Raw genomic sequence first — 24,301 nt, 5'->3', positions numbered from 1 at the left:
TAATGCCTTCCTCTAGGGATCTTGCAAAACTGTTGTCAAACCCGGAGACCTGGCCAGTGCCAGCCTTGCTATGCAGCAGGAAGCAACTGGCCTTAGGCAGCACTGGGTGGGGACAGATGGAGGCAGGAATTGGTGTCTGAATGGTGCAGCAAGACTCTTTCAAAGTGTGTGTGTGTGTGTGTATTGGGGGCAGGGGGTGAAGGTTGCCATTGGGGATTTGCTTCAGGCAGGGGAGGGGCATTTGGGCTCTGCTTCAGGCAGCAAAATGTCCTGGGCCAGCACTCGACCTGGCAACTCTACTGCTCATTCACTTGGAGCACAATAAGCTGACATTTTGCATGTTAGGGATGGACGAAAGACCCTTACCTGATCCTGAAGCTTGCTTCGCAGTGGGGAGGAGGCGCTCTGTCCCTCCCCCCGAAATTCTGGGTGGGGTGGGAGGCGCCCCATCCCTCCCCGCTGAAATTCTGGCTGGGGGGGAGGCGCCCCATCCCTCCAGCCGAAATTCTGGCTGGGGGGGAGGCGCCCCGTCCCTCCGGCTGCGAATCTCGTCTCCTGCCGGGACGCAAATGGCGGCGGCCGTAGCCGCCACCGTTTGCATCCCTGCAGTCATCCGTGATAGGCTACGTAAATCCTTATGTAGCCTATCACGGCTGACTTTGGGGGGGAAAAAAAGCACGTACGCAAATGGCGGCTATTTGCGTTGCCCTTATTTTCGCCGTAGTCTACATAAATGTTTACATAGACTACACGTGCCCAAATAAGGAAGGCAAATGGAGGCACCCATGGGCGCCGCCATTTGCGTACGCGCTTCCCCCCCCCCAAAGTCAGCTGTGATAGGCTACGTAAGGATTTATGTAGCCTATCACGGTGTTTTTTGAAAATCTAGCCGTGATAGGCTATGTAAATCTTTACGTAGCCTATCACGTTTGTTGTTGTTGTTTTTTTTTACTTGGAAATGGTGGCGGCGGCAGCCGGTCAGAAGACCGGCTGCTGCCGCCGCCGCCCCGCCACCGCCCCGCCACTGAACTGCCGCCGGGAGCCACCAGCGCCAGGGACATTCGCCAAAGGTAAGTCCCATTCCGGGGGGGCGAGCGGGGGGGTGGACTGTTTCTCCACCAATTTAGGGGGCCGAATGCGTTGGCATTCGGCCTCCCGTAGATTCGTGGAGAAATTCTCCGACATCCCTAATGCTGATAGACTCACAGGGAAGGCTGCTGTGAAGCTCAAGGCACGAAGACAATATTTACTTATACTAACTGAACCATTATTTCCTTTCCCCATGTAACTCTGTAAATTGTGTGTGTGTGTGTGTGTGTGTGTGTGTAAGTAAAACTACAATTCTTGGGCTTCTTTGGGGAAGCCATGACAATTAAACAGGTATAAAGTGGATATGAATTTGTAGCCCGGACATTTTAGAAGCAATCACTTAGTTTTGTCTAAACACCTCCTTCTCAAAGTGTTTTCAACAGCCACACTGAGCTTGATGTCTGAGCTTTTCTTGTTTTGAGTTTTAATTTATGTCAGGTGGTTGATTCCTTCTTCATCTCTCACCAAGTCTGCCAAAGTTGTCCTGACACACAAGACTCTGTTTGACACATGGGCTGACTGCAGCCAGGCGGGAGCAGCTGACAAAGCAGATTCTTGTTTGCTGAGATGACTATGGATTGATCACCCCGGGAGACTCCTCACAGTGTGCTTCAATAAACTAATGAAGGTGTTAACCTGGTATTTGCGGGATGGGAGGGTTAGACAGATATGGTATGACTCTTCAGACATTAATGCATCCAATATATCTCACCACTGATGTCACCAGATCTCCGTTGTTGCTGCACTGCTCCTCTCCTTTGCTTGCCCCCATCTCCCTCTCTTTTTCTTTTCTACGTTTCCAGTCTTTTATTCTTTCCGTCATACAGCGCTGTCTGGCTGGAAGCCATTTCCAACTATTAATGTTCTCTCTTTTTTGTGGTTTGAGGTAGTTAGGAATGTTTAGTTAGATGTTTGGATTTTCCTCCCCCCCCCCTCCCCGCCCCACATTAATGGTCCCATGTCCGGAACAAAATCAATAAAACATGTAATAATGCAAAAAGAGGCGGCGATGGTGGAATAGAAAGCACTGGCTGCTATTACAGGATAGATGATGGGAACATTGAAAAAGCCATTTGTATAAGTCAAGTACATTTTAATTATGTAGCACAAATGCCCAGTGTACGACCGAAATCAGAAACCCTTTTTGTTCTGGAAAACGTACTGGATGATGTGGTCGGTTTTATGTCCTCCGCTTACCTTTGATGTTTACAATCTTTTTTAAATCTGTTTTTTTATTCTTTTGTTCTAAGTCTGCACAATATTATAAAAATATTGCGTATGCTCATGCAAAGAAGCACAGCGAAGGAATAGGAAATGGGGCTACAGTCCACCCACAGACTGGGTCACATTGCCCAGGGGGCCTAAGCACAAAGCCTTCAGAAAGGCATAAGCTTCCTGCTGGAGCCACCCTGGTCTGTCTCTCCGGGCTGTCGGTCATCAGCACAGGACTCCTCCTCGGAGCACAAAAGAGGAACAAGGGGGTCACGGCTTGCCGCGAAGTTTCTTGCACTTCCTGTGCTGCCAGAAGTGAGTGGGCTCTGCAGAGGTGGGGCAGGGTGCTGATTGGTTACCCCAGCCAGAACCAATGGCTGCCACAGGGTCCAAAGCTTCTGACTACACAGAAGTTCTTTGTAGGCCTCCTGCGTGAACCAGGCCAGATGGAAGCACATTTATGTTCTATTACTGCAGGTAGGAGAAGTAAGCTCATACTTAACTCTCCCATAGAAATTAATGAGCATTGTGCGGGCTTAGCCTTGGCTGGATCGTGCTCTGTGTTCCTAATGGTTTTACAGTTGATGGTGACTGTTCTGTGGGGGTCACTATTAGCTAACTTCGGAATTGAAAAGGCATGCATGATATGGCTGCTAATGCCTGTTTTAATGTGACTTACACTGTAATTAAAGCAGTTTGAACATTAGGACAACATTCTCTGGTAGCCCTCTCTAATTACAGCTAACAGCAACAATTCAGTCTGAAGAGAATTAATAAATCTTATTTCCAGGAAAAAGGCAGTGGGCAAATTTTGCTTGTCAATAGAAAGTGACCTCTAGCTTTTCCTTTTAAGTGGCAGGCTTCTACACCCCCACCCCATACCCCTTTTCAAGGGCATGCGGCATACTATATGTGTCACACAAACACATGAAAGTCCAGGGGGAAAGATGGTCCTCTGTCCTGCCTGTTGTAGCAGATTAGCTGAAATACCTCTTGGCACACTGTGCCAAGCCCAAGGGTATTTAGAGAGGCATTGTCAAATACCTTGAGTATTCATCCACTGTTCAAAAGACTTGTTACCTGCCCCAGAGATAAGATTGGCTACACAATGAAATAAACAGTGCAGTTTTCCAGGGTTGGGAATGTAACTTGCTTGCTTGACCTTCATAGATCCCTTCATTATTCCTTTTATGCCGAACTTGGATGTTCCTTTGCCTATGTTTTGTATTGTATTTTCCTATTTTACCGTTATGTAATCTGTCCAGATAATTTATGGTGGATTAAAAATGAATGTAGTATCATAATAAATGGGCTGGATCCAAATGTAGACCTGTGCAACTGGGCTGGTGGAAGGGCACTTCCCTCCCCCCTCCTCCCCATGGCAGCCCCTCCAGCACCCTGAAATTGCTACATGGAGGTCAGGGGGCCTTGCTGACGGGGTAAGCTGTGCTGTAAATAAATTATTTATTTATTTTTAAATAAATAAAAAGAAATATCTGTTTGGATGTGGAATGGGCCCACTCAGAAATATGCTAGTGGTTTCTGCATAGTCTGAGGGCTCTCCACAGTATATTTCTTTGTAAATTAACATTATATAAAACCATAAAAATGGCCTGAGAGCTTCCAGGACTTACAGAATATTGAAGGTGTCAGATGAAAAAACAAACGAAAGGGAGATGTGTCTGAGAGAACTGGCCTGCTTGGCCTGCGTTATAAGCTATATAACGGCTTATATAGTTTTCTGGAGGATATTAGTTAGGCAAAGGAGGATGTATGCATGGGGTTCTACACCTCCCTGGCCCGCACCATATGGGGAACTTTCAGAATGGAGGGAAGCAAAAGGACCTATTTCTTCTTTCCCACTCTCCAACCCCTGCCGTGCAGCTAGGACTGGACCTTGGGCTCGCAATCCAGGCCAGCAGCCCCCCCCCCCATGACCACCCAGAGAGTGGCAAGGACAGACACAAACTCCATTTTATTTCTGTAGCCATAATGGTGCTATGGTGCTATGAGTTAAGTGCACTTAAAATGCGAAGCTGCACATGCTCAGAGGTGTATTGTTTCTTTCGGTCAGTTTGGCAAACAGTTTTGTTGTTCTAAGATGTCTGGAATGTAGATGCGGTTGTAAAGCATAGAATGGCGGTGGGGAGATGTTAGCTGTGTGCTTCACAACTGCTGTAATACATTTGGGGCATCTAAAGGGAGTGCGGGGGGGGCCTCATAAGACCATTAAGTTCTAGAATCTTAGCTTTACAAGGAAGAAGCTAAGAAGTTCAGGGAAGAAAGGATATGTTCATGATCAAAGAGCAGGACAATTAAAATGCTGGAAATGCAAGCATCTGACTGCAGACCCCTGAGCCATGCAGGCAGGCTCTACAGCAATCATTGTTCCTACAGAGCTCTATAGATTTGTATGAAGAAGTAGAAGAAGAAGAAGAAGAAGAAGAAGAAGAAGAAGAAGAAGAAGAAGAAGAAGAAGGGGAAATATCTTGGAATATAATTACACTGACATTTAAAGCCAATTTTAAAGTTGCTTGTACGTTTTCTGGATATGCCAGGGAAACTCTCATGTTTTACTTCAAGGTCTATAGTGAATGAGGGTGAAATATTTGCAAGGCCTCCATAGTTTTTCTGGTACTGATACATTCCTGCTATAATTGCCATGAAAATCCAGACAATCTGATTCAGGAAGTGGATTCAAGTTCATATTTAAATAGATTCTGATTTGACTTGGGAATTAAGCTGGCCCCATCCAATCTGAAAAACCCACTGGCAGCTGTAACTCTCCTAGAGATTGCTAGACCCTGGTGTGGTAATGTCATAATATCTACACTGCCAGAGCACAGAAAGCTAGCAGTCAGGCATACCCTGCCTCATAAGCTGATAACAATATAATTTGCCCAGTTCGGTTCTACTGGCAATGTAGGAATAGATATCTGCAACTTCAGAATGTTCTGGCGAGGATTAGGATGATAGAGAACTACTCCGTTTATGTGGATGGTGCAGGATACAAAGTAGAAGAAGAGGAAATGTGAATTCACAAGACAATGGAATGGCTACCCAGGGAAGTGATTAATGCCTCCTTGTGAGAGAAAGTGGTCCCAGGCCCCCTGAAAGAGGCAGCAGTGAGACCACTCCTGAAGTAACCCTCCCTGGACCCCAGGAATCTCAGTAACTTTAGGCTGGTGGCAATGTCCTTGACCGGTGGTTGCCACCCAGCTCTAGACATTCGTGGATGAGACTAATTATCTGGCTCCTCCATTTCAGTCAGGATTCAGGCTGGGGTTTGGCATGGAAATAGCTTTGATCACCCTGCATGACAACCTATGTTGTGAGAAAGAGAGGGTGTGTGTGACCCTGCCAATTCTCCTTGATCTCTTGGCAGCTTTCTCTACCATCGACCATGGTATCCTTCTGGGACGATACTGAGCTGGGAGTGGGAGGCACTGCATTGCAGTGGTTTTGCACCTAGTTGGAGGGTCGGCTCCAGAAGGTGTGCTTGGGGATAGTGCTCGACCCTGTGGATTCTCCAGTATGGGGTTCCACAGGGATCCATTCTGTCCCCCCATGCTAGTTAATATCTACAGGAAACCGCTGAGTGGGGTCATCCAGAGGTTTGGGGTGTGTTGTCATCTGTTGTCATGCTGATGACACGCAGCTCTATTCCTCCTTTTCATCTTCATCAGGTGAGGCTGTGGATGTGCTAGATCAGTGCCTGGCTGCGACAATGGACTGGATGAGGATGAATAAACTGAAACTCAGCCTAGATAAGACTGAGATGTTCTTCTGACCACATGGAGGGTGATGGGGTTGCACTCCCCTTGAAGGAGCAGGTGTGTAGCCTGGGGGTTCTCCTGGAGCCATCGTAACTCAAGGCTCAGGTGGCCTCAGTGGCACAAAGCACCTTCTACCAGCTTTGGCTGGTGGCCCAGCTGTGTCCTATCTGGACAGGAATAACCTGACTTCAGTAGCCTATGCTCTGGCAACCTCCGGGTTAGACTACTGCAATGCACTCTATAAGGGGCTTCCTTTGAAGATGGGTTGGAAACCGCAACTAGTGCAAAATGCGGCAGCCAGATAACAGGGCCCAGAAACCCAAGCATATGTTGTAACACCAATTCTAGCCCCCTTGCCCTGGTTGCCTATATGTTTCTGAGCTCAATTAAAAGTGCTGGTTTTAACCTATAAAACCTTGGGTGGCTCAGGACTGCAATATCTGATGGAGCGCCTTTCCCGGTTTGAACCTACCCGTATACTGCGATCAGCATCTGAGGCCCTCCTCAGAGTGCCTCCTCCAAGGGAGATTCAAAGGATGGCAACAAGGAGAGGGCCTTTTTGTTGGCCCTCCAACTGTAGAATGCTCTCCCCACTGAGGTCCACCTGTTGGTGCCTCTTGTCATCTTTTCAGCACCAGGTCAAGACCTCCCAGGCATTTGAAGGCACATGATGGGCTTCTAAAAACTGTATCATTTGTTTTATGGTCTGCTGTCCTGTGCTGCTGATGTTTTACCTGTTTTATTCTGTTTTGGTATTTTTAATGGGAATTGTTTTTAACTATTTTATATTTTCTATGTTTTAATAATTTTGCTGGGTCTTTTTAAAGAGAATGGTGACTAAGAAATTCAAATAGCAACAGCAGCAGCAACAAATAGACGAACAATGGGAGCCATTTCCAAAAGCAATGACTCCTCAGCCTTTAGCATATCTGCATGTTCCCATACAACTTTCTAGTCCTCATGTGTGAGTCACAATATATGGCATAGAAAGTTGGTTTTTTTTAGATAGAAGCATTGGGTTCCATTCTGTGTGGGTGGCACAGAGGTCCATGAATATGTAGAGCTCTGCCCATCAAGTCAAACTAATTAACAACAAAAAGGCATTCAAGGGGTGGAATGAGTTGCAGTAGCTAAACTGTAATTTGAATATGATCTTGTCTGTGGGGGCTGAACATACTCTTCCTTGCTCTCATGGTCTCCCTTCTTTTCCTGGCTTTGATAGAATTGTGTTTTATGTAGATACATCAGCAGGAAATTCAGAAAGAGGAAAAATGAAGCATATCAAATTGTACATTTATACCTGTAGAGCAGCTGTAAATATTAATGATGTTCAGGACAATGGCAATTCTTAAGGGGAAGTTTATTGTAATGGTAATTCCAGCTGGTGAATGTATAGTGGAGAAAGAGAGGTGAACAAACAGAAGAGTTTGAAAGAAAATGCATAAGAAAAATCAAGAGCAAAAGGGGCTTCAAAATTAGAGCCAAGACAGAAGGATGTAAGCTGGAAAAGATGGTTAAAAACAAAAGCCATCCATATAAGATGGCACTTATGTAAAGGTATTTTGGGAGTGGAAAAGGAGAGGACTTTGATCTCTGCTTTAGATTGTCTCTGATCTTGGGTAGAATAGCTGGGGAGTGAAAGAAACCAGAATTAGAGATTTAGTAGGTGTTAAAAAGTATTAAAAATAGATGAGTTAGATTCATCTTCACAGAAGGCAAGCAAGTTGAACCAATGATAAGGAGTAAAATCATAATTCGTTTATAAATGGATAAATGCTAGCTGAATACTACAAAAACTTGCTTTCATGATTCAGATAAGTTGTTAGTTGTTTGAATTGGTTGCATTTGTTTGTTTATTTAATACTTCTCAGTTATATTTATAATCTATTCTATGCCCTGGGCTCAGAGTGGGTTACAGCAATTTTCCTAGCCATATAATTTCTATTCCCAATGAGCACACAATCTAAGTAGTTAGCTGGCTTGGGGAATAAAAGAGGCCAATTAAAAATGACACTTTATAGACATAAAATGTAATAGTGACAAAGGACCCTAGTTCTGTCCATCCATCCTCTCTGACCGAAAAGAAAACAAAGACAGATGAGGAATGAAACTAGCAAATAGTGTTCTAGAACAGCTACACATATGTAAAGTGTACAGAATTAAGCTTCATTGCTGGCACCACTTCTGTTTAAAATTGGATTTATGGAGGCCGTTTTGATTATGTTCCCTAAAGTATAACTTAGGAGTATTTCTGCAGAAGGCCTTTTCTTGTTTAAATGAATAAGAGAGAGGGCTCCTATTCTAAACAGATGTACTTTTTATTTATGTTCTGAATATATAGGAATGTGATCTGCCTAGTTGATTTGAGCTTCATTTGCCTTGAGAATGCAGACAAGAACCAGCCTAAGGAAGATGGGGAAGTGCCTCCTGTGCCAGCCAGTGCCATTTCTTCTTTCAAAGGTCTGCCTGGATTTGGGACATGTGCGGATGATGGCATTTGGGACTTGTTTGCAAACGCACAATCTGAATTTTGAACAATACCAGATGCCTGTGAAGTGTGAGCCTGTTGCCTGAACATTTGGAAGCTCTGTTCAGTGTGTGGTGGAGGCCTAAACAATTAACACTGCAGTGGGAGGTATTCTCTTCCTTTTACTGGTTGATTTAGCCCAGTGCTGTCTGCTCTGACTGGCAGCTCTTATCCTTGGCTCTTGTCAGGGATAATTCTCTGTCCAGCTTCCAAACACCCTTTTAACTGACAATGTCAAGTACCAAACCTGCAACCTTCTGCATGCAGCACAGGGGCTCTGTCACTGAGCTAGGGCTCCCTTGGCCAGGCATTCTCCCTACCCTGAGAGAAAGATATTGATAGCTAAGCAAGGATTTTATTAATTATGCACACATTGTTTGCCACTGCGGTCCTTCCTTTGTTTTCTTTGTGACTTTTAATGTTTTGTTTAAATATACAATTCAGTGCAATCCTTTAAAAAGAAAAGCCCAATGTAGCATACACAAACCCTGCTGTAGGCATATCCAAACCTACTCCTAACAACTCCACCATGAAAAATCAGAGAGCGCGTAAGTAAGAACAATGGAAGGGAGGGGAGAGAGAAAAAGAGGTCCTGCCCATAAAAGATGGAGAGGACTTCCTTTGTTGTTAGAAACAACAACAAATGACTTTAAAATATAGTTGTGAAAGTTTCAAACCACTTCAGAAAGTGGAGCTACATGACCTGAGCCATTGGTGCTGGGCCAAATTTTGTGGAGGAAGGTGTGCTTTTTGCCAATGACTTCATAGACTACACAAAGCCTATTTTTTTTAAGGGATTTTGAAGAGGAGTAAAAATGTTCACACATTCAGGGCAAATGGCTTCATCTGAATTGGCTTCATGACACTGGCACATAGCCAATTCTTTGGCCATTTGGTGTCAGCGTGATGTCACCACACTGACCACATTATCCCCACTTGGCTCATTATCCCCCTCAGGCTCATGAAGAAGACCCTACTTAACAAACAGGCTGCTGGAACTGGGCAGTGAACTATCCTTGGTGTTGCCTGTTACACGTACAAAGCAATAAGGAGCTCGCAGACTCTGTATATCTAACAGTACAGATTATAAACAAACACTAATTACGCATTTCTTGAAGTGAAAAGAGGGCCAGGCAGTCGGTAGAAGGAAAGCTGGGTGTCCCTTCACCGGCTAGGCTGACCGTGTTTAAAATGGGGAAGCAGGGCACAACCAGGTGAACTCATGATTAGAGGGAATGTAATCCTAATGTAACTGGGTTAGGTTTATTAGAGGCCTTTTGGCCCAGGGCCACTTATCCCTTACCTCTTCCTTCTAGAGCTGTACGGCTCTCCCTCTTCTCTGGTCTGCCCTTCCCTACCACCTTGGCTGACTGAACCAGCCTCCCTGCTGCTGAATATTTGTATCTCTTGCCACCAGCACACATACCACCTCTTCTGCCCACAAGCCCTGATTCACCACCACCACCACTAAGAACATAAGAGCCCTGCTGGATCAGACCAAGGGTCCATCTAGTCCAGCATTCTGTTCACACAGTGACCAACCAGCTGTCAACCAGGAACCCAAGCAGGACATGAAGGCAACAGCACCCTCCTGTTAGTACTCCCCAGTGCTTAATACCAAGAGACATCCTGCCTCTGAGACTGGAGACAACATCCCTCTGATCTACAGATTTTGCATCATTTACCTTTCTTATGAGGTTCTATAGAAAGGGTAAGAGCTTTTTTGGAGTGGTGTTGGGGAAACTTAATAAGATATTAATAGTTCTCTTGTGGGTCAGACTAGTTCAAAAACCTTCCTGGTTTTACAACACACCTCACTGCTTCATCCTGCTATAGTAAAGTGGGATGCAAAAGCCAGAGTATCACAGAGGGTTGTATCCAATGGTGGATTTGCCTTCTCACGGTGGCTGGGGCATCCAGTTTTTGCTGATCCTGCTACCTACTGCAGCCTTCCATGTCATATCCCATTCTGTTCCACAGGGTCCCCCATCCCTCAGGATTAGCTTTTTGGAGGATGGGGGAATCTGCGAAAAATTGGGTTGCCCTGATCTGTGTGAGCAGAAGCACTTTCTGCTAAGGCAAAGCCACCCTTGGATAAAACCTTAAATATATAACTGCATCTTCTTTTTGTTAGATTTCAGATACCGTTTCACCTGATAATGTCTCCCCCCCCCCCAGCAGAGTGTCATTAAGGGATTGCATTTTAATGAGCAATTCTATTTGATGTTACAAGACAGGCAGCTTCAGTTCACATGACTCCTACATGGCTCAATGGAGTATTACAAATACTTTTTAGCACAGGCTGGCTTCATCTCTCTGCTTTATCCTTTGCTTCTATTAACAGGGTAGCTGATCTCCACAGAAAGCTCTGAAGATGCTGTGAGCCAGGCTCACCTTGCTTTTGTAGTCTGTTAAAAATAAAATAAGGTAGAAGTGGAATTCCCACTTTAATTTTGCAACCTTTATTATTTTGGGGTTGATCTCCAAAATACGGGAGTTACTGGCAATATTACTACTGGGGTTTGAACTGACCTTTCAGCACCTTCTCAGGTCTGTCATAGAAGGAATCTTATGTCAACTGTCCCTATGCAGTACAGTTCAAAAGGCGATAGTCAGAAGAAATAGGCACGCTGCCATCCTGAACAAGGCACACTACAGTGGAATTTACTGTATGTGCAAAGTGGATCTCAAAATTAGTGCTACACCAAATGCTCTCCAGGTTTGATTTTTGCCTCAGATGTAGTTATTGGAAGAGGGAGGGCAAGGATACCCTTCCTTTGAAACCCCTAACTTGTTTGTTTATTATCTATTTTAAGCTGCTTTTTAGGGAAAACTGTCCCAAGGTGGAGTGCAAAATTTACTTTCTAATTTGAAAGTAAAAAGATGTCAAAACTAAACCCCAGCCCATGAATTTTATGTATTTAATGTATATTGCTTATTTAAAATATTGCTATGGTGCCTTTCTGTTAGGCAAACATGCTTCCAAAGCCACTATAATATGTAGTGTTTATATCATGCCTTAGTGTGTTGGAGTCCTTACAACTACTCTGTAAGGTAGGTGAGTACTACTGTCCCTGTGTTGCAGACAGAGAGCTGAAGGCAAGAGAATAGTGGCTTGTCGAAGGCCACCTAGTGAGTCCCTAGCAGAGGTAAGATTCAAACAAGGATGTCCTGATTTGTAGCTCAGTCTCTTGACCATTTTACCAAGCATTCACTTGAAATTTGACATTAAAATCGTCGCATATCCAGTTCTCAAATTCACATTTTAAATTAGCTTAGGCTCTAAGGCTACCATCCTCGTAGGATCTCTGATTGGATTGGGCAGATCTCCCCCTTCAAGGGTGGAGAAAGAGATCTGCTCTCAGAGGTGGAGATCTGGCCCTGGATTCCTCTCCCAGCCACCACAGGCACTTCACACGTCTTATCCGGAGAGGTAAACAGAGAGCAGATCAGGGGCATGGTGGAGGCAGATCAAGGGAAGCTTTGGATCTGCAGGCATCGGGGGGAATATATACCAACCATGGAGCAGGCAACCACTGGGAAGGAAATGGCTTTTTAAAAACCCCTGCAATAGCCTCAGAACTAGATGGAAGGGAGGACAAAACTGTACCTCTGTCACTTCTGCCTTGCTGGCAGGAGTTCAGCACAGCTTTGGATGTGGCTGTCTGTTCACCTTTGGATCTTCAGTCTGTGCCCAGTAGGATTGCAGCGTAAATGGCCAGAACTGCATTCAATCTTACTTTATGTCAGCAAGAGGAAGGTAATTCATAATCCAGAGAAGATCTCCCTCCCTCCCTCCCTCCCTCCCTTTTTCTTCTGTTGGTGTATGTGTGACTTTGGCAATGCTGTGTAAATTGGAGAGGTAAACTGGAGCCAAGAGTTCTTATGGGCACAATCCTATGCACGTTTAGATAGAAAACAGTCCTACAACCTCCAGCATTCTTCAGCCAGCATGGGACTTTTTTTCTGTCTAAACATGCATAGGATTGTGCCCTAAAAGGCTATAAATGGTTTTCAAATGATTGTTCAAGAAGCATCCCACAAAGCTTTGTCTTGAGATCCCCTCTGTTTAATTTTTATTTAAATTATTTGGACAAAGGGATAAACTCCTGTCTCCAGAGATATAAAAATGGCATCATGACAGGGGAGGTTAATGATACCATGGAGTATGTCAGGGAAATGCAAGAGGATTTTCAAAACCTAGGGCAATATGTAAAACACTGGCATGCGGGAAGTTGGTGTCAGTAGCTGTAAAGTCACTATCCAGGAAAAGCCAACAAGAATGACAACCGCAGTTTGGGAGTGTCTCTTTAACTGCAGAAACATGAAAAGCCAAGGACTGAAGGGCAGCCACAAAACACCCCTGGAAATATGCCGCTGCACTCCGTAAAGTGCCATGCACACTGATGGCACTATAGAAAGAACAAATAATACTGGCCACAAAGGAATCATGCCAGACATGAGCTGCTGGAAATCAGACTCAGGCAGCTCTGAACACTGTTAAGCAACAGCATAAAAGAGCAGAGGAAAAATAATGGTGAGTTAAAAGCTTTTGTAAAAGTTATGCAGAATACGGGGATAGGCCAAGAGAATTCTTAGCCTGTAATGCCCAGGTGGAGCTGGTGGAGCATGTGCTTAAAAAAATGCTCCTTCCCACACACTCTGCACGTAAAGCAAGGGGTGAGGTGGGGGCTCCATCAGGAGACACACATCAACATTAGCAGATCCCCTCTTTGAGGACAAATAGGCTTACACATGGACACACCTACGTGAGGAGCACTGGATTCACATGGGGACCCTATTTGGGCATTCTCCGTCATGTGAGTCCAGTCATGCGTGTATGTGTGAGAGGGGGGGACAGGAGGACTGTGTTTGCCAGCCCCACCCTCTCTGTGTCATGTCCCGGTTGCACATCCTTGTCACTGTCCACATGTTGCAGACTGGGGGAGGTCTGAAGGAAGGATCCTACTCCCCACATGTTGTATCAGCCTGACTGCACAGGGTCCTAAGTTGTGTGGGGAGCCTCCATCCGTGGAGCAGGCTCCAAACTGCAGACCTTCCCTCTGCAATGTGCAGGACTGAGTGATGGAGAAATGATGGAAGCCAGTGAGTGGGGGTCCTTCCCCTTGTGCAGCCGGAATCATGGGAGGCAGAATGCCCAAGGAGGGCCAGGGTATCTGATATACATGATGGGCAGACACAAAGGCCTGCCCTCGCAACTCAGGGCTCCCTGCTCTGGTCTTGATGAAAACCGTTCCCCTGAAGGTGCTATTTACATTGGGAAGGAAGCTTCCATTGGTGCAAATAGCAGCCAGGAGGATTTTTGTTAGGACCAGGGGGGGGTGTAGCCACGTCAGAGAAATCCGCAACAGATTCAGATGAGATCAGATTTCTGTGAATCTGACCTGCGGACTCCACAGAGGACCAGCTTTTTCCAATCCGTGGACTTGCAGACTGATTTTTTAACTTTTGCTGGGGGGTGGGGGTGGGGAGAGAATTTGTGCAAATGTACATTTGCCCTAATGAGTGCGCATTTGCACATGAATGAAATTCTCCTACAAAAAATTTGATTCCTTCAACGAGTGGATGACAGAAAGACACCTGACAATCCAGGAAACACAGATCAAATGGATTTAACAAAATCTGTACGTGTGTGTGTGTGTGTGTGGAAACATCGAATGCTCTCTTGCCACTCCTGGTAGTTCTGCTGCTCCCCCCCCCCCACACACACACTTTGTGGCTGTTATGGTGCACATTAATTGCATTCACACAATTTCATGTAGTTTGGTTCACAGAAAGATAATTCACAGCTTAGGTGAATGTGTGAACCTTTACCACAGCTGCATTTTCACCATCATAAAACTACCTGGGAGAGAGAATATTACAAGGACCCCTTTGGATCATTCTATTTATGACAGGGAAGACATTTAACGCTTGAGGTATGCTTTCTTCAGTGCGGTTGCCACCGCTTTTATATGGCTGGAAGCATTCTGATCTGATGGCCAGGGTCTTAGAAGCTCTGGAGTTATGGTGGCTCCAGGAGATGACATTGCATATGAGATCAATGAGAAGTTCAGGAAGGGGCTTGATAGAAATGTGCCTGGTCAGCTCTTGATATATTTCTATTTACCTGTCATGTCTCTGATGTCATTGGATATAGTTTACTAGAAACTACATGACCTGAAAGGGGAAATGGAAATGCAGGATCAAGGTGCTGAGATCCTCCACACTCCCACAGCATGTCTTCCTTTCTTCTACAGCTTCTCTTTCAGCACAGGGTATTTATTTAGGCTCAGCTTTCACATGCCTTTGTTTTAACCAGTTTACACTTGTGCTGGTGAGTTCTGAGTCATGTCACTTGTTTTGCTGTTGCTTTCAAGCCCAATATCATTATTTTTAGCTAATTAGATTAAAATTTGTCATTGACTGAGTTCATATTTCATAGTCCTTTAAACAATTACTGGGATAAATAGCTATTTTGTCATTGTCCTTTGTGTAAAATTTATTTATTAATGCACATACACACCCTTTCCCCAGCCTAAGATCAGCACTTTCCTGTCACATTTTATCAGTGCTTACATTAAGCTTTTCATTTATTTCCACACAGATCAATGGCAGAATGAGTACCGCAAGAAGAGAATTAGTAATAGTAGTAGTAGTAGTAGTAGTAGTAGTAATAATAATAAGTTAATTTATCACCATCACCAGCAGCAGCAGCATCTGTAGTTACAGAAGTGGTGTAACCCTATGTTATCTAATATTGGCTTTACCTAGCAGTTGTTTAAGTCTATACTAGGTGCACACATTTTTATCCCTGGATGTCAGGTAGTTCAGGCTACACACTTCACAAACCAGCAGAGCTGGAACATCTCTGTATTTTATTTTGGGATTTAAGCCAAACAACAAATACCATGGAAGGCAATGTGACTGGATTGGAAGAGTCATGCAAATTAATCTGTCTAGTTAATTTCAGTGGAAACAATACTGCAATAAAGAAGACATGTGCCCTGAACCAGCTGGGATGCACTATGCATTCAGACACCTGTCCCAATGTTGCCATGTGCGTGGGGGCTGCCATGCATCCTCCTGTGTGCCCTCTCCCCAATCCAGTTACAGGGACTCATGAAACCCTCTTTTAAAAGCTCTTGTTATACCTGTGACTAGACAGCTGCCTGTCATCCCCTTCTCCCTGCTAAACAGCTGGCCAGTATGATCATTGAGTTTGTTCACAGGTGGATCTGACCCATGCGTTATGTGCAGTGGTGCCGGTGGACAGAGTAACATGGCGAGCGAAGCATCCAATATAGGATATCTGGCAGTTCCATTTTACTGAGCTGCCTGCCCATTTGTAATCCAATTTAGCTTCCATCTGTTAGAGCCAATGTGCTTTAGAGCCAGAGATGTGGTGGTAATCCAGCAAGTTCAGTTTCTGAAGGAGATATTGTAGTTCTGCCGGTGCACACAATTAACCTGAAATCTTCTTCTGAACTATTTTGATTTACTTCCCATTGATATCTGCCTGTCCATCCATCCATCCATCCATCCATCCATCCATCCATCCATCCATCCATCTCAGGGGCTGGACTGGCAAGCTAGCCAGGGTTTAAGAATGGGGGTAGGCATCTGGATGTGAATTCCCTTGAAAGCAAAGAACAGCATCTGTATTTAGCATCTCATTTATGTCTACAGTTCCTCAAAGCAAAGATACCTGAGGATCAAACATGTTACGCTAAATCCACAGTTAGCAACTATGTCAGGGGGATTTTAAAAATAATAAGACTAGATGTGCCTCCCCACCCCACACCTTTCATCGGGGATGATGGTGGTGTCCAACACACAGACAGAGTCGTGTTGCAACTAGTCTTAGAATAAAAGCTCACATTGGCACCAGTAGGAGCTTTTTTCTAAGGCAAATTGTGGCAGAGGGAGGACTGATTTTTGCTGGAATCATGGCTGAGGGAGGAAGGGTTAAATGTCCCCTCCCCCATGCACCTCCCCCATGTCCTGATAAAAATCAGGGGCAGGGTGTGGCTAGTATTATTATTTTTTATTAAAATCCCCTGATACAGTTCCATTAAGAGTAATGGAAAAGTAATTTCCATGGATTTTCAAGACCACTTGCCAGGAAAACTGAAACCATGGCAGAAGAGAGGGACAGATTTCACACATCCCTAATGGGTAGCATGGCCTGCAAAAGGACCTGAGCATTATTGGCTAGAGAAAGTGAATGGACACTAAATGTGCAGTTAATGCCTTTCTAGGATGTCAGTGTCCAAAAGCAGCAAGCTTTGATCCTTGCTCATTACACATGGCCCCCAGACAGGTTTTCTTTCACCAGAGAAGACACCTCTGCTGTATACCCATGAGGATAACACTAGATTTCTGTGTAGTATGGAATAAATGTATAGACAGACAGCTGGCTATGATACAAGCAGTATCTAAATAAATGGTTTACTTTTAATATAGGTATTATTGTAGTTCATTGTCTGACATGCCCTTCTCCTTGAATATGTGTTGCTTTTATCAGCCATGACAGAAATATAGTTAAGTCAGTAATTTTAGATACTGTTACATAGGCAGCGTCACTGTAATTTTGCCAGGAGGGAGATAATAAATCACACTTTTCCGTTTGACTGATGTTCTGTTTCTCTTGTCTGGTTTCGGCAGCTGAGTTCTATCTGGCAAGCTAGCGTTGTTGGCAGTTGCTCTTATTAAAGGATAAGGCATGTTATTGAAAATGCTTTTGTGTGCAAAGATTTTCAAGCAGTACATGAAATTATAGAACACATAATAGAAAGGCCTCATTGAGCCGGGTGCTATTGTGAAAAGCCACTACCACATGCTTCTTTCATGTGGTGAAAGGGTTCCCCCGAAAACTGCCTTGCCCCCTTTGGTGGCTTTATTAGTCATCTGACTTCTTTGGGTAAATTATGAATGGCTCACCATTAGTCGTGAAGTGCATCACTGGTCAGTCTATTCCATGCCAAGAGGGTTTCGTAATGTTTGCCTTCTACCACGGAAAAAGCAAATAGGGGAAAGGTGTGTGTGTATGCAGAGATCAAAGCCTTACCAGTCTATTAAAGCCTTCTAGTTGTGAGAGTTTTTATCTTAAAACCATTGTCAGAAAAATAAAGGATATCTGGCAACTTGAACTGGACAATTAGGTAGGTCATAGTTTGGGTAAATACTGGATTGACATGGCTCACAGATATCTAAAAGTTCTGTTTCCTTCTGTCTGACTCAGATACGTTTGTCACCTATAAGACAACCTTGTATATTATTTTGTGGCTGTTGAAAACATTAGTAGAAATCAGTATATACATTTAATTGCTCTCCCATGTTGTGAAGGCGATTTGATTTGAGCTGAAGTGGAGATGTGCCATGAGCTTTACAAGCTTTTCTGTACAAAGTATTTATGATGTGTTCACCATTCTTCACTCATGGTTGCTCACGGGTTCTTTAGATGATGTTGAGACCCTCCAGTTTCACTTGTGTTTTTAAAAGCATTTCCTGGGGCAGGGGGCAGGGTTAGAGCGGGGAAAATGGAGTATTATTTGTGAAAGCGAACCCCCCATACACACACACATATTTTCCTACTTGTGCCATTGTGTTATTCCGCTACAGCATAACACCACCTAGAGGTAAGGTAGTGGAAAAGCAGGAAAGGAAACTCTCTTTGTGTAGAGCTCGGATCTAAATTCTGCGATGAAACTGAAAGTAGATACGATGGAGTAACAGGCTTTTGGAGAAAACGTCTTCCTTTCTGTTTGACTAGATAGTGTCTCTTAGTATAAGGCAGCTTCCTGTGTTGGCTGCAGTTACCAAGCTGAGTGAGACTATTGGTCCATCTATCTGAATATTGTCTACACTGACTGGGAGTGGCTCCCCATGGTTTCAGACTGGAATCTTTCCCAGCTGTACCTAGAGATGCCAGGGACTGAACCTAGGATTTTTGCATGCAAACATGTTCTCTACCTCTGAGCTTCAGCCCTTCCCTGAAATAAATGGTTATATTCAGTTTGGCCTGCATCTTTTTGCAGTATGTTTCTCTTTGGGGCTCTGAAAGGAATCTTGTTTTGTGATCAGGTTTGCTTGTAAACATGATTGAATGACCTTATCTATGGGCTTCATATATGCTCCTCTGTCCTTACCTAGTGTGCATATCAGTCTTTTGCAAAGAATTATTGGGAGCTCCATGTAATTTGTCCTTAGGAGTTTTGTGTCCGCTGGCTTCCATTTGATAGCTGCACATCCAGGGAGGGTTCTGCTTTTGCCCCTGCCGTGATCTATGCTTCCCTTCCCACTTGGTGAGGCCTTAACCAAGGCTGAAATGACAGATTCTGGCATAGCAGTGCTGCAGACCTTTAAAAACCAACCAACCAACTATATTTTTTCAGACTTGAAGCTAGAACAGATACATTTTTGAATGCAATGCTTTGTATTCAGCATTGAATAGTATGAGCTTTCAGTTTGCACTTGAGAGGGAAAAAACTGGCCTTAAATTGTGACTACTTTAAGATATGGTGAATGCAATGACACAGAAATGAAAAGCAATATATTTATGGCATAAACCTTTGTTAATATAACTGCATTGATTGAAACCTTTTTAAGGAGAATTAGCAAGGGAGCAGATGTCTGGTATTCCAAAAACAAATGTTCCCATAATTAATTGATCATCAGTGCTTGACAAGGTTATTAAGACAGCTATTAATTGGATGATGAGCCCATATGCAAGAGTCAAAACTAGCCTTCATTATACTCACCTGGAAACAATGGTCCTAAGCACGCACACATCCTTTTTTAAAGTGCAGTGAGACTTGTTTTGTCATCACTAACATCCTGGAGAATTTTGTTACAGAAGATACTGTGGCACCTAATCCATATAGTAGTGGGAAAACAAGGTATGTATATGAGCTTACGTATGAGGTGCACAACGGTTGAGTTGCATCAACAAGTTTGTACTCAGACAGCCTGAGTGGCCATGGTGGGCTTAGAGCAAAGAAAAAGCGAAAAAGTGCAAAGGGTAAAGGCAACTGACTGTAGAATTTGGAAGGAAAGTCTTGACAAACAGAAGCTGTTTTGTGATTTTGGCTTCTGCACTTGAGGTAAAGATAGAGAAAACAGGCTTTTCTTCAGACTAGCTTTCTGCATAACCAACAGCATGTAAACACATACAACCCTAACATGGCTGCCTCCTTGGATGCACTGAATGGAAGCTATGTTTTTGTGTTGCACTGTTTGCTCGAGTGACTTGTCAGTCATGCACCAGATCCTGCTTAAACACACCACTGTAAACTCATGTTTAGGTGTTTTGGGAGTAGAGTGCTAAGACTAGGCTTTTCTGCATGGGAACTGAATGTCTTGCCACATGTGATGACAGGGTCCACCTTCCTGATAGGCCTCTACGCAGGGAATCTGTCTAGTGCTTAGAACTGGGATTTCCCTTTCTTACTTGGTCTATAACTGGATATGAACTGGGACTGAATGAAAGCAAACCATTTTAACACCATAGCCTATTTTCCATCTTTATCAGCAACCAAAGGGATCATGTTGTGGCCATTTCCACAAGGGGATTCCTAGTTTTCCATGGAAGGAAAGTCTGGGATCTCACTACTGACAACAGGAAAAGCTTTGGGGGTGAGGAAAGAATGTGAAATGTGTTCTTTAAACAGGCCTTCTGTTTTAAAACAAAAGCTGAGCTCAGGGAAAGGTATTCTCCATCATGAAGATGAATCATACGAAACAAATTCAATATAATAAATTAGCTGATATCGTCCACTGAACTGGATAAAGCAAAATAAAATACTATAACAAAATCCCCTATGAAACGATTTATTCATTACCTTCCAACACAAACTTCATACACTTGAAACTGAATAGAATTTAAAATGAGAGCATCAGAGGCAATAGCTTTGAATCAGGGAACAAATCAGGGTTTTGTTTTGTTGTCTCAGCTTGGTTTGAATTCAGTTCATGCTCAGCTTGTAAGGCATGACTGACTGCTATCAAGTAAATACACCAGTTTACCACTTTCCTGGCTAAGACACAATGCAATTTGGCAAAATCCCAAACCAAATCAGGATGATTTGGACAGATTTGGGAGATGTCAGAATCCAAGCAAATCTTCTCCAAAGCATTTTTTTTTAAAATTTAATTAATGTATTTGATTTATACCCCATCTTTCCCCAAAGAAATGGTGTTCAAGATGGCTAACAATAATATGAACCAAAGTCTAAAATAAAAATGAAAAACTTATTAAAAAACCATCATAAAACAAATACATTAAACCACAATTGAAACACAACAATACAAGAATAAAACAGCACCCAACCCAACAGACCAGCTTATGTGCCTGCTAGCAAATGGAAAGCATAGAGGGGGCCAACCTATCTCCGCTCAGCAGGGAGTTCCAGAACCTGGGAGCAGCCACCAAGAAGGCCCTCTCTTGCTTCCTCACCAAACGCACTTCTGGTTGTGGCGGTACCAAGAGAAGAGGTAACCTGGTCTCAAGCTGTGTAAGACTTTATAGGTCATAACCAGCACTTTTTGAATTGTGCCCGGAAACTGACTGATAAAGAGTGAAGCTGTTGTAACAATCAGTCATGCACTCCCTCTAATTTGTTCTGGCCAACAGTCTGACTGCAGCAGTCTGGAACCATTTTCAGAGTTAAGCACTTCCCTCATTTATTGCAATGAGAGAAACATGTTTGATTCTCCCACTGAAATGGTATTGTTTTAATTGATGGTTGTTAGTTTTCTTGAAGTCTTTTGAGAAAAGATGGGACCAAACATTTTTAAATAAAAGGTATTGTAATAATCCTCAGTCTTGGCTGGATTGCACCCATAATATGTGAATGGTGAGATTATGGATATTTTTGCAGTAATTGTGATAGAAGCAGTATCCCACTGCCATCATGACTGAGGGGGTTGTTATGGAGGTATAGGGTTGAGCACCTAGTTCATCTATTTGTCCGCATGAGTGCATGCACAGTGAAGGACGTGGGCACTTGCATGTGGAGAAAGGGTATGGCAAGGACCAGGACTCACTGTGAAGAAATCTTACTACCACAATAACAGAGCATAAAAAACATCTAATAACATCTAATTGATGAAGAATGTTCAGATTCAGTAAATCGAAAGGTCTTTTCCAGAAACATAATAAATGTGAGAAAGGTTAGGTCCCTGTGGTTCTGTTTTTCTGAGTAACATATTATTTTGGCATTGAAAATGCCAGCTCAAGGATCTTTTGGACCCAGAAGGTTCTGGAGAACTGTGTATAGGGTTGATCAAAATAAACCCCTTAAGCTAGAAGGACCATTGATCTCCTCTGAATAGGGAAAATCCTTTTCCATTTCATAGGTTCTCATTTTCAGACTTACTGAGGGTTTTAAATGCCTAAGGTTACATGTATCAAAAGATCTGCTTCACAATAACTGGAGTATAACTGTTCAAGAGGGCTCTAGCTGAAGGGAACCAGGCCCCCAGATTTGTCAGGCAGAGTATTTTCAATCACAGAAACTAGCTTGCTATTCATAGGAGGCTTTATTTAGTCAAAATAAATTCCTATACTACAAAGCCATTTAGCATATGGAATGGTAATGGAGTCAACAATAAAGCACCTACCTTTACAGAATTAATATGGAATATGAATTCGCTTTGAACATTTTTGCTTGTCTTCGTTGGTGCTTGTGACAAAAATGGTTTCCCAAAGCATTACCTCTAAGCCTGGAGTTCTACAGTCAACTATCTTTTTGTGAATCCACTCATCTGATAACAACTGCACCCCTAAAGAAGTGAAAAGACTATTTCTAGGTTACCTTGTAATTGAAAATCTATTAATGTTTCTTTCTGGAAGCTCCTCACCAATACTAGCTGTAGGTCAGTCAAAAAGCTCATATGCTGTCTGTACTCTTCTGCTGTGAGAAATCAGAGGACTAGTATTTTTTAAAAAGAGATATTCAGACTGACACGTGTCCCTGAGGGGTCTCATAGCGCTGGAGCCCACATAGTACATAGACCTGGCTACTTTGTATGGAAATTACTATAAGAAAAAAATGGCATAGGTGAAGAACTTAGAATGACCACAGAAGGAAACTTGATAGTTTTCACTACTTCCAGTTCACCTCCTTAGTTCTGCCCCCTCCACTTGATAATAACATAGTGATCTGCCTGATATTTATCACGCAGATCATGAAATTAATTGTAGAAATTACACTTGGACACAAACCTATCTTTTCCCAATATAATTTAGACTACGACTTAATGCGTTTGGGAAAACTGCTCCTAAAAACTGAGTATAGCTATCTGTGAGTACTGTGAGTATAGATATCTGTGTAGATATATAATGAATCAATCAATCAATCACTGAATATGAGTCGGTCTTACCTTAAATTCCTCTAGGATTTTGTAACTTTTCCCATGGTATTCACAAAAGTTCTTCACTTCTTTGCATTCTGGACAGCATCCATTGTGTTCTACTTTAGTACACTTTGGGTGGATTTTGGGGCATTCTGGTTGGTCACAAACAGGCCCATCCTCAGTACAGACACATGGACAGTTGGAATGCCCTGGGAAAAATCGCTCTCCCAGTTTGTATACAAAACCACTGTCATCCACACAACCTTTCCCTCGATAGTCATCAAAGATCAGATTATTATCATTATTTGAGATCTGATCACCGTCATCAGCAGGGTAGTCTTCATGGTTGAAGGCAGCTGGAGTGACCAAACTAGGAATTAGCAACAGAAATATGCAGGCTTCATGAATATGAAGAGCCATCCCCCTCCTCAACTTCTGTATATGGTCCTAATATCAGATATACACGGATGCTTCCATGGAGAGGCCAGGGTGGTGGGCTGAAAACAATAGGAATAGTTTGAAATATATTCTTAAAGGACTCATACTTTTCTTTCTACTCTTTCCTGAGACATGCAGCTGTCAAGCAGTAACTCCTTAGAAATCCCATTTTTCTAATGACCCTTAAAAGAATGAAGTGAGGTCAGCTCAATATCAGGTCCTGTCCATAATAATGATAAGGTCAACTGGAAAATGTACACATAACTTGGATAATTCCCAAGTTATACATGGGCCTGTCTTCTGCCAGATATTGTCAATTCATCTAACTTCATCTGGATAGCATGCACAATATGTACCTCGATATTACAATTCAATAGTTAAATTAAACAATGTCCACAGCCGCTAAATGAAATGGTATAAAGGTGTGCATTGCCAAATCTCATATGGATGATGATCCAGATGCTTTCGACTTTGCTCCAGATGATGCCTATATTATCCTAACTAAAAAATTATAAGGGAATATTAATCCAAATTGGATCAGACAATAGACCTATTACCCAGATAAGGTGAGAACTGATGCCCCTTGGCATTAGTCAGACTCCTGTGTGATGAACATGGTAGACACATCATGCACACTTTCAGCTGTTGAATAATTATCATGTCGTGTACACAGATACAAGCACATTTTTGTTTACATCTGGGTAGCATGCACATTTGTTTACTCACTAGTATGAATGGGTTTTTGATGAGGATGAATCACATGTGAATGAACCTTTAAAGAACGGGACTTAGACCAAAGACCGTAATTATTCCTGCTAGGACCACAGCCCAATACTGCTTCCAACCCTGTTCAACTGGCTAATTAAAACCAGATGTATGTCAGGTGGTTTCATGAAAAACA

The 24,301-nt window shown here is 43.2% G+C and overlaps 1 protein-coding gene across 1 annotated transcript in view; it reads right to left on the bottom strand.

The window, feature by feature from the left end:
• The window catches only part of VWC2L (von Willebrand factor C domain containing 2 like), a 141,537-nt gene extending 118,155 nt beyond the window's left edge, over positions 1-23,382 (bottom strand). The window contains exon 1 of the mRNA XM_084830119.1: positions 22,990-23,382. Within this exon, the coding sequence (XP_084686245.1) occupies positions 22,990-23,382 (393 nt within the window). The remainder of the gene's footprint in view (positions 1-22,989) is intronic.
• Between the last annotated feature and the right edge of the window lie 919 nt (positions 23,383-24,301).

This window comes from Heloderma suspectum, chromosome 1 (genome assembly GCF_057233095.1).
Source record: "Heloderma suspectum isolate Gila_16-S chromosome 1, 16-S_ref, whole genome shotgun sequence".
Taxonomy (NCBI): domain Eukaryota; kingdom Metazoa; phylum Chordata; class Lepidosauria; order Squamata; family Helodermatidae; genus Heloderma; species Heloderma suspectum.
This window is presented reverse-complemented; position numbering and strand designations above follow the sequence as displayed.